At 40.2% G+C, this 14,561-nt stretch overlaps 1 protein-coding gene across 1 annotated transcript; it reads right to left on the reverse strand.

The window, feature by feature from the left end:
* Positions 1–250: 250 nt before the first annotated feature.
* On the reverse strand, positions 251–13,893 carry LOC142374242 (sulfotransferase 2B1-like). The gene is made up of 6 exons (XM_075457806.1): positions 13,453–13,893; positions 7,830–8,041; positions 5,614–5,740; positions 5,365–5,459; positions 5,092–5,272; positions 251–4,894 (listed from the first exon to the last, which is right to left on the reverse strand). Exons 1-6 carry the CDS (start codon positions 13,589–13,591, stop codon positions 4,785–4,787), a joined length of 864 nt encoding a protein of 287 aa, XP_075313921.1. The 5' UTR covers positions 13,592–13,893; the 3' UTR covers positions 251–4,784.
* Positions 13,894–14,561: the final 668 nt, after the last annotated feature.

A 14,561-nucleotide genomic window follows, 5' to 3' on the forward strand; every position in this document is an offset into this window, starting at 1 on the left:
ATAAAATAATAATAATAACAAAAATTTTAATTTTCTTTTTAAAAACCCATTAAAAATAATCATTAATAAATTAAAAAGTGAAGAGTGCAGATAAAATACTTTCAGGTGTCATATGCACAGCTAAATAGAACTGTTTTCAGCCTGGATTTAAACATTGTCAGAGTTGAGGCCTGTCTCACATTTTCTGGAAGACTGTTCCAGATGTTAGGAGCATAAAACTGAAACGCAGCCTCACCTTGTTTAGTCCTGACTCTGGGCACCAGCAGGAGACCCCTCCCTGAGGTTCTCAGAGCCCGAGTTGGTTCATATGGCTTTAACATGTCAGAGATGTACTTTGGCGCTTGACCATGAAGAGACTTGTATGGCATTAATGGCTGATTTTTAGCAAAAAAAAGAAACCACTGCAGGATTCTCACTGGCACACAGGCTGAAGCTGGGTTCTGATATTTGAACTTTTGCGCAGTTTGCAGTTTTATGCTTACCATGAATCTATACATTCTGTGTCATCGCTCTCAGAATATGACCACTGGGTTATAAGAAGACGCAGATGCAAAACAGAGTGAGCTGGAGTTCCACTTTAGGGAACTGGTGTCTTTCATTGTCGGTGTACAAATACTTGACAACATTTCAACTTCTTCCTTATAAGGTGAGAATGTAAGCAGCAGATGTACTACTGTAGTGTAACTCACTGTCAAACATTGCAGCTGATTGGTCTCAATGGTGCTGCGCTTTCGCACTATTTACAGCTGAATGTTACTTCCTCTTCAGTCTGTACAAAGGTAAAAACAGTTGCATATCACAAATTTAACAGGAACTTCTTGGGGGGGGTTCTACATTTATTTGACTCGTTGCTTTGGACAGTATAGTATAATATAACTAATAATTTAAATTCATTATTCAGTTTGGCCATGACTTGATTCTGAGAGCCCATCTTTGCTTGAAGCAATTTGTCCTCTTTCAAGTTAATTTCAAGGTGTTGTCATGACTTGCAATGACCAACCTTAGTTACCATATATGCCATCACAGAGGTACAAGAGCAACAGCTAGTTTTGACTCCAGTAAACTACTCCTTTCATCTCCTGATCTACACAGAGCTACGGGAGAACCCTCAAGTAAAAGGCAACAATTACTTTAAAACAAACAAAAAAAACTTTATGAGATAGATGGTTGTCTTCTGAGGGCGTCTTCCTGTTACAGAGGAGTTGTCCTCTCCACTGACGACTGCTGCCTGGTGCATGTTTGGCACGTGGAATAAATCTAATTGAAGACTGGAGGTGATCTGTTGGGTTCCTTAACTGACTCATTTTTATATCCATCATCCATCCATCATCTTCCGCTGGTCCGGGGATCGGGTCGCGGGGGCAGCAGCTTGAGCAGAGAAACCCAGACGTCCCTGTCCCCGGCCACTTCCTCCAGCTCTTCTGGGGGGACCCCGAGGCGTTCCCAGGCCAGCCGAGAGACATAGTCTCTCCAACGTGTCCTGGGTCTTCCCCGGGGCCTCCTCCCAGTGGGACGGGCCCGGAACACCTCACCGGGGAGGCGTCCAGGAGGCATCCTAACCAGATGCCCGAGCCACCCTCTGACCTCACCCTATCTCTAAGGGAGAGCCCGGACACCCTGCGGAGGAAACTCATTTCGGCCGCTTGTATTGGCGATCTCGTTCTTTCGGTCACTACCCACAGCTCGTGACCATAGGTGAGGGTAGGAACATAGATTGACCGGTAAATCGAGAGCTTCGCCTTCTGGCTCAGCTCCTTCTTCACCACGACGGGCCGGTGCAGAGCCCGCATCACTGCAGACGCCGCACCGATCCGTCTGTCAATCTCCTGCTCCATTCGTCCCTCACTCGTGAACAAGACCCCGAGATACTTGAACTCCTCCACTTGGGGAAGGATCTCATTCCCGACCCGGAGAGGGCATTCTACCCTTTTCCGGCCGAGGACCATGGTCTCAGATTTGGAGGTGCTGATTCTCATCCCAGCCGCTTCACACTCGGCTGCGAACCGCTCCAGTGAGAGCTGAAGGTCACGGCCCGACGACGCCAACAGAACCGCATCATCCGCAAAAAGCAGAGACCCGATACGTTGCCGAAATATAATACTATGACAACGATTCGTACTGCACTGTGTTGATTTGAATCTGAACTGAAATAAAATGGACTGAACTGGATTATAATGCAGGACTGAGAGGTTCAGGAGGTCCTTTGTTCCCACAGCCATTTGGCTTTTTAACCGTGATTGCTGACTTTGATGTTTTTCTCAAATGTATGTATTCAATTTATTATTAATTTATCATTATTATCATTGTTCTAAAATAAAATCATTGTAAATATAAAAAAAAAAAAAAAAAAAAAACATTTTGGGATACTTGACTAATTTTGAATTTCCCCCACTGGGAGATGTCGTGGAAAAATCTTCCCTTGCTTTCTAATACCTCTGATGAGAAATGAAATATAGAGATCTCTGTCGTTTTTGCCGGCCGGCCACATGTTTATTTTCTTCTGGCAGAAGGGTCAGTCCTCACCAGTCAGCGTTCATGGTGAAGAAAGACCCAGGACAATGGAAATACGATGCATTTATACAGGAGGAAGGGTTTGATTCTTTCAGGTGTGTATTCTTCAACTGTCTCCTTGCCACACCCCCCCCCGGGACGGTCTCGCACTTTGGGGAGATGCAGAATCTGGAGACAATGGTCATTTAAATGATTATTGTCTCTGTGTTAATCAGCAGACACATGGTCTGCAGATATTGGGTTTACAACAAGGTGTCATTTAAAAGACAAGAGGTTAGCATACATCGAATTTACCATAACAGAGATGAATAAAGTATCTTTCTATTTTATTTTCTATAATAAATTGGCTTTATTTTCATTATAATTTGATACAACTGGATTGTATTCAATTGGGCTTGTCTACCTTCTCTGTAAAGTGACTTCTGTTGTAAACTGGCACGTAACATATTGAACTAAAGCAATTGCAGAGACCGCAGTCCGATCTCCTCTTCTAACTGTTGGAAATTTGACAGGATTTGCGTCAGGACTCTTTGTTCTGTGTCGTCAGTGACTGGAAACTTCGCTGAACTTTGAGTTGGTAAATTTGTTTAAACTATGTGAATGCTGGGCAGCAGGTCATGTCCTTTACCTACAAACTGCTTACTTACCATTTAAACAGGTCATTATAAAAGTAACACAAACAAACCAAAGGATAAGAAATTAATTGTTTTTTAAATATACATTTATTAATTTTGAAATGGCATTTTTAAAACAGTTGGGACGGGGTATTTTCTACCACCATGAAGCATCAGCTCTTCCTCAACCAAACACCCTGTATACATTTGGTTACTGAAGAAACCACTATTAGTTCTGTAAGCAAAATGTTTTCCCATTTTTGCTTGTTATTGGATTGCTGCTGAACAACATTTTCAGGCTTCTTTCTTGTATTTTTCATTTGAATAAGCTTCAGTCGGGAAAACTTCACAGAGCCCTACTGTTGAAATGTTGGATGGTGGAATACGTCGCTCCAAAACCTGCATACATCAGCATGAATGATGAATGTCACGCATGCTTTAAAACAACATTACAGAAGTTTGTGAACCATAAAGCGTTATGCTTCTGACTTGTAATGAGGTACATGGACTTTGGTTATGCACACTTCCAGGCCTCAAACTATCCTACAGCACCAATGGGCTGACATACCGCACTTCACCACTTTGCTTTCCAGCCCTGCACCACACCGTTTTGCTATACGGCCACTTGATATTTTTGTGGGCTTTTGATGGCATCTTTGTGACTTCTGTGTGCATGTCCAGGTCTCACATCGAGATTTGTTTTCATTACAGTGGTGTTACATTCCACAACTGTAGGGGGAGCCACAGAGCAGAGAATTTGCCATATTCTGTAGTGTTACGTTCATGCACCAAAACACCAAAATTTAAGCTGGCTTTTGAACTGTGTTCTGACAACAAACCTGGTGGTTCCCCTCCTCCCTGCCGCAACCATAGTCCTCCAAAGAGGATTACTACATATGATCAGTTAGGCGTTTAAATATTTTCAGTTTGAGGCAGATTATGCAGAATATCCCTTTAAAAAAATAAAAATTAAATTTACCCAAAACAATCCCTCCTATGACTCACTAAAAATGTGTGATAGGACTAAACAAGGTGAGGCTGCGTTTCAGTTTTATGCTCCTAAAATCTGGAACAGCCTTCGAGAAGATGTGAGACAGGCCTTAGCTCTGACAATGTTTAAATCCAGGCTGAAAACAGTTCTGTTTAGCTGTGCATATGACACCTGAAAGTATTTTATCTGCACTCTTCACTTTTAAATGAATTAATTAATGATTATTTTTAATGTTTTTTTTATTCTTTTTTAATGATTTTATTGCCTTCTTGTGATTTTATGTAGCTGTAAAGCACTTTGAATTACCTTTTGTACGAATTGTGCTCTATAAATAAAATTGCCTTGCCCTGCCTTGCCATAAATACGCCTCTCTTTGTCTTAATTTCCCTTGTTTCTTCCCATTTTGATGTGAAACCTTCGGACAGCAGGTGAGCAGGCGGGAGCCAACCTTACCAATCCTCTTCTTCCTCTGCTTTTTGTGTAGACATTTTTTTCTACAGAATATGGAAATGTAACCACGGGGCTTTTAAACGTAACTGCTTTGAAACAATCATTGAATCACTTAGGTTAAGTTTGAATTCACTGAATCCAAACCTATTTTTAAAGATGGGGTTGTATTTTCACTCAGAAGTGCCGTCATGTTATCATGTATGATCATTCAGATGATTTTAGTCCCATGCAAATTTATATGTGACATCTTTCATTTTGTCTCTGTAAACGGAGTCAAAGTATTCCGTCTCTGATGCTGTAAGCAGGTTTTTCCAGTCTCCAGCTATTCCTGAAACAATACATGAGAGGAATTATAAATTTGTGCAACTGTGTTCTTTTTAATCAAGCATTTAACTTCCATTATCAAATGCAGTATGTAATATGTGTATGCAGTAGTTGTACACTGTAGGTGGTCATTTACAGTTCGTTTAATTTCCAACATTCCACCAAAAACGACATTTCCAGCTGTTACCAGCTGAAACTTACCTTTTCTGAAGAACTCAGACTTGGTCTGGTCCATGATTTCACGAGGAACTACTGAGTAGTTGGACATGTTGTTCTGCTTCATGTTTTTGAACAAACAGCGGTCTGCGATCTTCTCTATCACCTCAGCATCCAAAGATTTCTCCAAGAACTGAGCGATTCTGGTCACAGAGTCCTTCAGGTCCTGCACCACAGGTCACATGTTCACACAGTGAGTCCCACTGTGTGACTGTATCTTCCTATCAGACTTGTTTCAAAAGAACATTTAGGTCTCACCATTATCATCTCCTCATAGGAGATGTACATTATGGAGTGCTTGCCGTCAGCATTCAGCCAGCTCTTTATGTGATCAAACCAGGAGCCAAACATCACTAAAGGAAAACAACGCTGTTAAAGCTTTTAGATCACATGCTCTCTTCACATCAATCATCATTGAAATTGGTACCAGATGTGAGATATTGTTGACTTGAGGACTGCTGTCACCAGGTGTATTAAATCATAAATGAAGTAATGAGCTTGAACAACCTTTTCCATCGAGGAACTTGCGGAGGAACTCGCCCTTTGGGCCTGGGTTCACCAGGAACGATGCCATTTCGTGATAGTGAAAGGAAGACGTGAACACATCTTTAGGATTCCTCATGACATAGATCACCTGCAGAGATTACACAACATCCATTTTCGTTCTCCAAAACTGTTATTGAGCTGCTCAACTTTAAGCCTGCTGGACTGCATTTATAGTCCTTATAAAAACAGACAAAACGTACACCCTCTGTCAGCTGCAAGGTTTTATGTATCGGGACATCCAAACCATCGGGTCCTCACCAGGTCTTAAAAATAACCTGACCTAACCTTACCTCACCTGGAAAATAACCTCAGATGATCCATTGCACATGACATATTACACTGTTAATATTTAAGCCAAAAATAAGTCCATCCTTACTGCTTGCAAAGGAAGTAAGAGGGTAGGTGGGATCACCTCTATAAAAGCAGAAGGTTTAGCAGTTTGCTGGTTTAAAGCACTCAGGTGTGTGTTAACACAATGCCAAGGAGGAAAGACATCAGAAATTATCTTGGACAAGCAACCGTTGTTGCCCATCAATCTGGGAAGGGTGATAAGGCCATTTCCAAACTATTTGGAGTCCATCATTCTACAGAGAGAGAGATTATTCACAAGTGGAAAATGTGAAAGATTGTTCGCCCCCTATTTTTTGCTCACACTGCAAAAAATAGGGGTCTTCAAACAAGATAAAAAACACTAAAACTAAGGGAAAAGGTACTCAAAACAAGTGAAAACATCTGTCCATGCAGCAAGATAATTTGACTTGGCAAGATTTCTTAAATTAAGATTGTAGGAGTCTTGTTTCTAGATTTAACAAAGGCAGTTTTGTGAACAAACATTTGTCACATGCTTAAAATCCAAGGAATAAAGTGTGTTTTCAGATATTTTCTGTGTGACTCTTGAATCAAGCATGTTGAGTTTATTATTGAATCTTAAAACAAGATTTATTTTGATGAGACTTTGGAGGAGAAACGTAATACATCTTATTTTAAGTGTTAATTGTCTCATTTTATGATTCCCTGCCTGTTTGAGACAAAAAAGTAAAGTTTTGCTTGATATAAGATTATACTGTTGAGTTGAAGACTTAAAATAAGAAATTATTTCTTAAAACAAGAAAAAATATCTAGCACTTCTAAATGTAAGGTTTTTAAGAACCAAATAATTTGCAGTGCAGAGAAACTGCAGAAAACCCAAGAGTTACATCTCAGACTCTACAGGCCTCATGTTAGCATGTTGAAGGTTAAAGTTCATGACAGCACAGTTAGAAAAAGACTGAACAAGTATGGCTTGTTTGGAAGGGCTGCAGGAGAAAGCCTCTTCTCTCTAAAAAGAACATGGCAGCACAGCTTAGGTTTGCAAAGCTGCATCTGAACAAAGCACAAGACTTCTGGAACAATGTCCTTTGGACAGAGCAGACCAAAGTGGAGATGTTTGCTCATAATGCACAGCAGCACGTTTGGAGGAAACCAAACACAGCATATCAGCACAAACACCTCACACCAGCTGTCAAGCACGGTGGTGGAGGGCTGATGATCTGGGCTTGTGCTACAGCCACAGGACCTGGGCAACCTTTGCAACCATTGCAGCCTTGTTTGTTGTTTTTGTCATCCTGAGGTATCTTGTGGACGAAGCAGAATGAAACATGCCTTAATTGTGAAGCCAAATAAGATCAGATTTTTTTTCTTAAATGCCCTTCATTGGTGACTTTGGGTAACCTTTGAGGAAACAAATATTCTGTCATCAATTACTTTTAATTAACACTGCAGTAAAAAAAACTGAGCTGTGCTTAACTATTCTTCTACTTCGCCATATTTCATTATGAATTTTTTTTTACCTTATTACAAATGTCTGACAGCATTAGTTGCTAGTCACTTCTCAAATTGAGATTTTGACACAAAATGTATGAAGATTCATTTCTATATCAAAGGAAAGTTGAAATGTTTGGTTTGAATTCACTTGGTTTATTTCATGTTTTTTGTTTGTGGCTGTTTCAATCAACAATTTTAACAAGTCATTCATAAAGTCTGTTAATGCAAGGTTGGTTATCAACTATAGACTGAACTATAAAGCTTACAACTCAGTCTCCAAAGTGCTTTTAGTATTCAGTCATATCACAGGTATTAAAACACACACTAAATCCATGATGCTCACTGAAACCTATTCCTGTCTGTGGAACATTTACCTTTGGCTTTACTTCAAAGAAAGATGGTGGCATCATGCTGTAGTGGAAGTGCGTTGAAAACATGCGTGGAGATGGCCTTTCTTCAAGGTTTAAAATAGGGGCCTGAACCTCCTCTAGAAAGGGAACACGGTCCCAGTTATGAAGAGTCTCCACAGACTTTGGATCTCCTCCACTTGTGATCAAAGGGACAATCTCCTTCATCCAAGTTGTACCTACACAAAGAGAATCAAATTTTATGAAAAGTATTGGAAAAGTAATGACTTATATACATTTTTCTATTCACCCCGTTTTGTTTTTAATTAAAAAATGAGATATTTCATCTCGCCTGATGACTGCTGGGATAGGCTCCAGCCCCCCCGCGACCCGACCGACGGTCCATTTTCACATGACATGCCCTAAGTGAATCATACTTCATGCCCAAAGTCATTAGCTAGTTTCATTACCTCAAGTACAATGGAACAAATGAGATATTTAACTGACAGTTAAAAGTCAAAAAGCTCAGTAAAACTGTAAAGCTCAGAGACATGGGGAAGATAAAGAAGGCTGTAACATGATCACAAGTGAATAATGCCCTTTTCACATTGGATAAAAACCCACTAACATCTGACTTTTGACAGCAATGGGAAACTGTTTATTTGCCATTCAGTCTTACTGAAACTGCGGTGCGGAGTGGTCAAAAAGAATAAACTAGCCTCATTTTGTCAGAAAGTCATGACAGTCAGAAGCTGTGGTCCAACACAGCCAGCAGGACACGGAGTAATGCCATTCCTTCATGTGGTTGTAGTTACAGGCTTGTCCCATGAAACATAGAGGTAGTTTCTGGACCAACAAGCACTGAAGGTGAACCATTAGCAATGGAAAAGGATTCAATCTACAACTTTAACAGGTGTTTGAAAAAGACATTATAAAACACTAGTTTTCTTATTCTACTCTGTAGCTATACCAGACAACAACAACAACAAACAATGAGATATTAAATAGAAATGTCCTCAAACGAGTGGAACTTGGGACATGCATCACCGCCTTTAAGGACAAACGGATCAGACTGATGGAAGTTTGGACAGAGCCAGTGAACTGAACTTGTTTTTCAGAGGTTTCAGTTCAGACCAACATTTAGCATTCTCCTTCCCTGCCTCTCCCCCTCCCTGGGCCCACAGCTTTCTTGTCACACCTCTAGAATGTCATACTGTTCCTCAGTCATAGATCTTAACACATTCTCCACAACATCAGGACACAATGAGACCTCCTCTGCCTCCCCCTCCAGCCTGCGTGTCTCCAGCAGTCCGGTGAAGGGGACGCTAGAGAGAACCAAAACAAGGCTGCTGGTCCAGACAATGTCTGTCAGCCCCGGAGTCAGGACGAACAGCTGTTCTGCACTGGTCGTCCTGACTCCTGTGGGACTCAAAAGCACCTAATTAACCTCATTCTGAGTTCCAGTAGAAGACATCCTGCCTTGTTCCAGTACCTAAAAAAATCCACAATCAGCTAGATTACTGACTACTTTTACAGACAAATCAAATTTGGAGACTGAAGGGCTGTGTGTCTGAGAGGTGCCCCTGTGCTGTGGTCAGCAGCACAGGGGCACCACAGGGGACTGTACTCTCTCCATTTCTCTTACACCTCAGACTTCCTCTCAGACCTGTCACTTCAGAAATATTTTGCAGTTGTTGGGTGTATCTGATGGACAAGACGCTGAGTACAATGAACAGGTTAATCACTTTGCGAGATGGCGTGGGAACGAAACACTTTATGAGGAAGTTTAGGTCCTTTCAGCAATATGCTGCAATCTTCTATATTCTGTGGTGGGACATCAGCATCAGAGCCCGTGACACAACATCTCATTTGTTCATAACCCAAAGAAACTGAACAAACTTAAAAAGAAGGCTGTTTGGAGCCCCTGGGGCTGATTACGCAAAGACAACTGTTTCAAAAGCTACTCAATATAGTAGACATTGCTGCACACTGTCTACATAACAGTTACTCAATAACGTAGTGTGTTCAGTCAGAGGCTTCTTCAGCCCTGCTGTAACAGAGAACATAGCACCACATTCCTGCCCACAGCAATAACTCTCCACAATTAACTTTTTATCATGACTAATTACTGCTATCTGTTACTGATTTAACTTAATTCAGTGTCTCTGACCATGATTCATATTCTAATAACTATTTCAGATGGGAACGAACAAGAAAATGAAGAAAACAAGCAACAGAAGATTTCAGAACAGAGAGATATTCCAATGAGTGAAAATCAGATAAGCACATGTAAAAGAACGCCTTGATCAGCAAATCTGTGGTAAAACTGGACCAACATATTGTATAACAGACTAATCCCATCAAAAGTGCTCAACTCTGTTCTGCAAAGAAGAAAAATGTTGTACAAAACATGGAAAAGAAAATGAAAATTAGCAGCAGAATTTGAACATCTGCTGAAAGAAGAACATCATTTCTGTTTTATTTATTTTTTTTAAATTGTGAATCTTCCAATCATAATTGGACACCATGTGGAAAAATGTAGTCATGGAACTTCAAACAGGCATGATGAGTCAAAAATATGGAAGTTTTTCTGTGCCATCAGAGTTTGAATACGAATTTCTAACATCGATTTTTTTACAGGATGAAAATCAGACTCTGAATTTGAAAAACCAACAGTGGAAAAAAAAAATTCAGTGGAAAAAAATTCATCCAACGGCAGCCAATCAAGTTACACTACATTGGACAGATCAGCCATGTCCACCAACGCGGGTAATGGTGCTTCGGTGAGTGAGTTTACTTTATTTGCCATTTGTGTGAATAAAATTGAGTAATAGATATTACTCAATATCTATTGAGCTGATCTGATGAATTGAGACAGGGATCGATTGCTTCTCCCTGTTTACCCGGATGTTAAGGGGCACTTTACATGGAAACGAAAACGGGTTAAAAACGCAAAACCTTTTTGCGGATGCACTATATCGTTTAGATGGTAACGGCGTTTTGGGGACATGAAAACGTAAAAAAGTGAAACCGCCCTCCAGAGTGGAATTCTTGAAAACGCTCCACTGTCACGCCACCGTGTAAAGGATGAAAAACGCAAAACTGCGTTTCTCATCACATAGAAATGACGTGACAAGCATAATAAAGCGCCAGAAAACTGTGGGAAACACATCAGTAGGCTATCAACATGTCCGTCCCTGCAGACTTTCAACTCGCATTAGGCGCGGTAACTGACGTTCAAGAGTCATTTCATCAGATAACAGCAATGATGAGCGAGAGTAGTAAAGAACAGACCAAAAATATGAACTACGTTCTCCAAGAGAGAGCAGGCGACCTAGCCATCTGGCGTGTTTACTGCATCGATAAATATGCGTTTTGGTTTCAGATCGCTTCCATGTAAAGGTAGCCTAAGTCTGGTTCTTTTTCCACTGAATTATTTGAAGTTGAATTCTTTTTCACTGAATTTTTGGAAGGTGAATTTTTTTTACACTGAATTTTTTTTTTTTTTTACACTGTTGGTTTTTCAAATTCATAGTCTGATTTTGATGCTGTAAAAATCAATATTAGAAATTCGTATTCAAACTCTGATGGCACAGAAAAACTTCCATACAAAAAAAATCAATAAATAAGATCAATCTAAGAGTATTTGTGCAACTTATATAAGCAGCCTTCCAATAGTTTGTCATGTTTACTTTACCCTTTGATGTGCAACATGGGTCAAAAGTGACCCGGTTGAGTTTTAATTTTCCATATCTTTGCAATAAATTAACTTTATCATTCAATATTCAAGGTATTCCTCAATTAACTTGTTTTTAACTTATTTTTTCCTTTCTTACTTTTTGAATAAAAATCCTTTTTGTATCACTACCCCTCTAATGCGCAACATGGGTCAAAAATGACCCGCATTCATTTTCTATGTTACTTCATGTATGGCTGAGGGTTTCTATGATATATCTCTGAAATAAATCAATCATTAATCATTTTCTATTCCAAGTATGCAGTAAATATCTTGTTTTTGTTCAGCACAAATCTTTATTTTGATTTTCCTCTCTTACTTTATGAAGAAGCACAGCCTTTGTATTGCTACATCCAGTTTACACACATGGGTCAGACAGGACCCACATGCATTTACCATTTCACAGCTCAGCACAGCTCCTATCACACAGCTAAGTACAGTAAGTTTTGTTTTTCAATTGTACTAATATTACTTTAGAGATTTCTTGATGACAGTAGTGAAAGATTACATTACATTACATAATATGATGATTAGGTTTAGGTTACCTTGAGAGTGAGTACATTACTTGTCAGAAAGTTACAAATAATTATTATTAGCTAGCTGTTGACATATTTTTTTGTAGTTAGGGTTAGGGTAGGGTTATCTGTGTTATCTGTTATCATGGTTATGTTATTTCCTGTCTTGGTTCTGTTATTTAGTTCCTGTTTTATTTTTGTAGTGGTTGTCCTCTTGTGTTCTGTTCCATATTTACTTACTGTCTTTGTCTTTTTCCTGCTCGTTTTTGATTGCTCACACCTCTGTCTTGTTGTATTGTTTGTTCATCCCTGCCTCCTAGTGTTTTCCCCACCAATCCATGTTCTGCTCACTCCCCTCACCTGAGCTTCTCCTCCCTCTCTTCACCTGTTCTTCTTCCCTTTTGTATTTAAGTTATTCATTTTGTTGTTGCGTCATTAGTCTTCTAAAGTAAGTCTTGCCGTTCTGGTCTTTGTCAGGTAGTTGTATTTGTATTGTATTGTAGTCGTCATAGTCAAAGTCATAGTCATTGTCATGTTTTCCCTATTTGCCTTGTTCTTCCATTTTCTGTTTTTGGATCTTGCCTATAACCCTTTTTGGTTATGTTAAAGATGCTTTGTTCAAAGTCCCTCAGCCTGCAGTGTCTGCATTCGGGTCCACCTGCTTTGCCACCCCAAAAACCTGACAGTATGTACGTGTGAAAAAATGACAAACATGTTGCAAATACTAAATAATTGTTTGGCCCCACTCACTACTAAAGTAACTACTTGAAAAGAGTTAAATAGTATTAAGTTACTTTATTTTATGTCACACTTGGATGAATGGGTCATTTTTGACCCATGTGTGTAAATTCGATGTAGTTATATAAAAACTACTTTTGCTTATAAAGTATGAAAGTAAAAATGAAAATAATGATCAGTGGTGATCAAAAACAAGATATTTAAAGAATACTCGGAATATTCAATCATAAATTAAATTGATTTCAAAAGATAGAACAAAGAGAAACTCAGCCAGCATGAAATTACCTTGGAAATGAATGCAGGTCATTTTTGACCCATGTTGTGCATTAGAGGGGGTGTGCATATGTTGCGCATCAAAGGGTTAAAAATTCTTAAATCTTATTTGCCACATACGTCAAAAAAAAAAAAGAGGCTGCAGTTTAGGAAATAAATGAAATCATTGAATCGTTTTTTCCTCTTCTTCTTCTTCTTGTCTGACCGGACCCCTCCTCTGTGTCACCGGCCCACCGGGCACCTGGCTGAGGTGATGAGGGGCAGAAACAGCTCTGCTCACCATGAATATGCTGCACGGAATACCGCCAAAGTCGCCTCAGAAGTTTTGTGTGCATGTCGGGCGCGCGACGAACATTTTCTTTAAGTGGATGAAATGACTGCTACTCACCGGACTTGGGATAGGTTACAGTGACAATATCATCCGGGCGAAATGTAAACTCCTCATAGTACTTGAGACTTTCCGAACTGTGTATAGCTGAAGGCAGATAAACGCCTTTGTAGGGCATGTAGAACTCTGCTTCTGTCATGGTTTAAAGCGGACTGTCACCAGCTCGATTTCCTCTCCGCGGAAAGATGTCGGACTCTGAACTTTGCTCAGAGTGTTCTACAGTTGGAGGCTACAAGTTTTGTTTCTTCCGGTCTCTTTAACTCTTTGCCTGCAGCACTAGAAGGAAAAGTAATGAGCAGGTCTTCTGAAAATCTGTTCCCCTGGGGTCGGGAGCGCGCGAGAGACAGATTATACCAAAGTCGTATCGCGTCAAGGTTGTTATTTGATCTTTGAACCCGCGGCTCCCAGTAGAAAACGTGTTTTTGACACATTTTTCGAGAACCATAATCTTTTCCAACTTGAGTCGTGTTCACTTGAACGACAGTTTAACAGCAGGGGCGATTTTAGGATCTGGTCTTTAGGGGTGCCCAGCCCCCAGTGCTCACAGAGGCACATTATTTCTCACTAATTGAGGTGAACTAGTACATTTATAAATTTTGGAGACGTATTAGTTTTGCCTTGAGTAGTGTTTTCCCCTACAACATTCAATTTTGACCTCTTCATTTCAAAAGACTGTGTGGGCAGAGCTGCGTGACTACGACGTCCAGCGAATGCCCCAGCGTACGCACATCTTGGCCCCGCATACAGCTGCTTGCAGCTTTCTAGTTTTTATTGCTGCTATAAAAGGCTGGAAGCTCGGCCTGGTGGACATGAAAAATAGAAAACTTACTGGAAGTTTTCCATGTTATTCCTGTGTTAAAACCCCACGAAACTGTGTCAAATTCATGTTTTATACTGGGAGCCGCAGGTTCAAAGATCAAATAACAACCTTTACACGATAAATGATTAATAATATACGTCTATGGTAGAATCTGCCTCTCCAGCTGTTGTGCGCACTCCCGACACCAGGGAAACAGATTATTTCAGTGGAACACATTTTCGCACAACACCGGTGTACCGTGAGCAGAGAGCCTACGCCGACCACCACCACCCAACGATTCAAGCCGGTG

Source organism: Odontesthes bonariensis, chromosome 23 (assembly GCF_027942865.1).
Source record: "Odontesthes bonariensis isolate fOdoBon6 chromosome 23, fOdoBon6.hap1, whole genome shotgun sequence".
NCBI classification, from domain to species: Eukaryota; Metazoa; Chordata; class Actinopteri; order Atheriniformes; family Atherinopsidae; genus Odontesthes; species Odontesthes bonariensis.

Coding starts and splice junctions, on each gene's coding strand:
- LOC142374242 (XM_075457806.1), bottom strand. CDS start 13,591: ATGACAGAAGCAGAGTTCTACATGCCCTACAAAGGCGTTTATCTGCCT. Junction 5,273..5,364: donor CCTATGAGGAGATGATAATG/GTGAGACCTAAA, acceptor CCTGTGGTGCAG/GACCTGAAGGACTCTGTGAC. Junction 4,895..5,091: donor GTCTGAGTTCTTCAGAAAAG/GTAAGTTTCAGC, acceptor GTATTGTTTCAG/GAATAGCTGGAGACTGGAAA.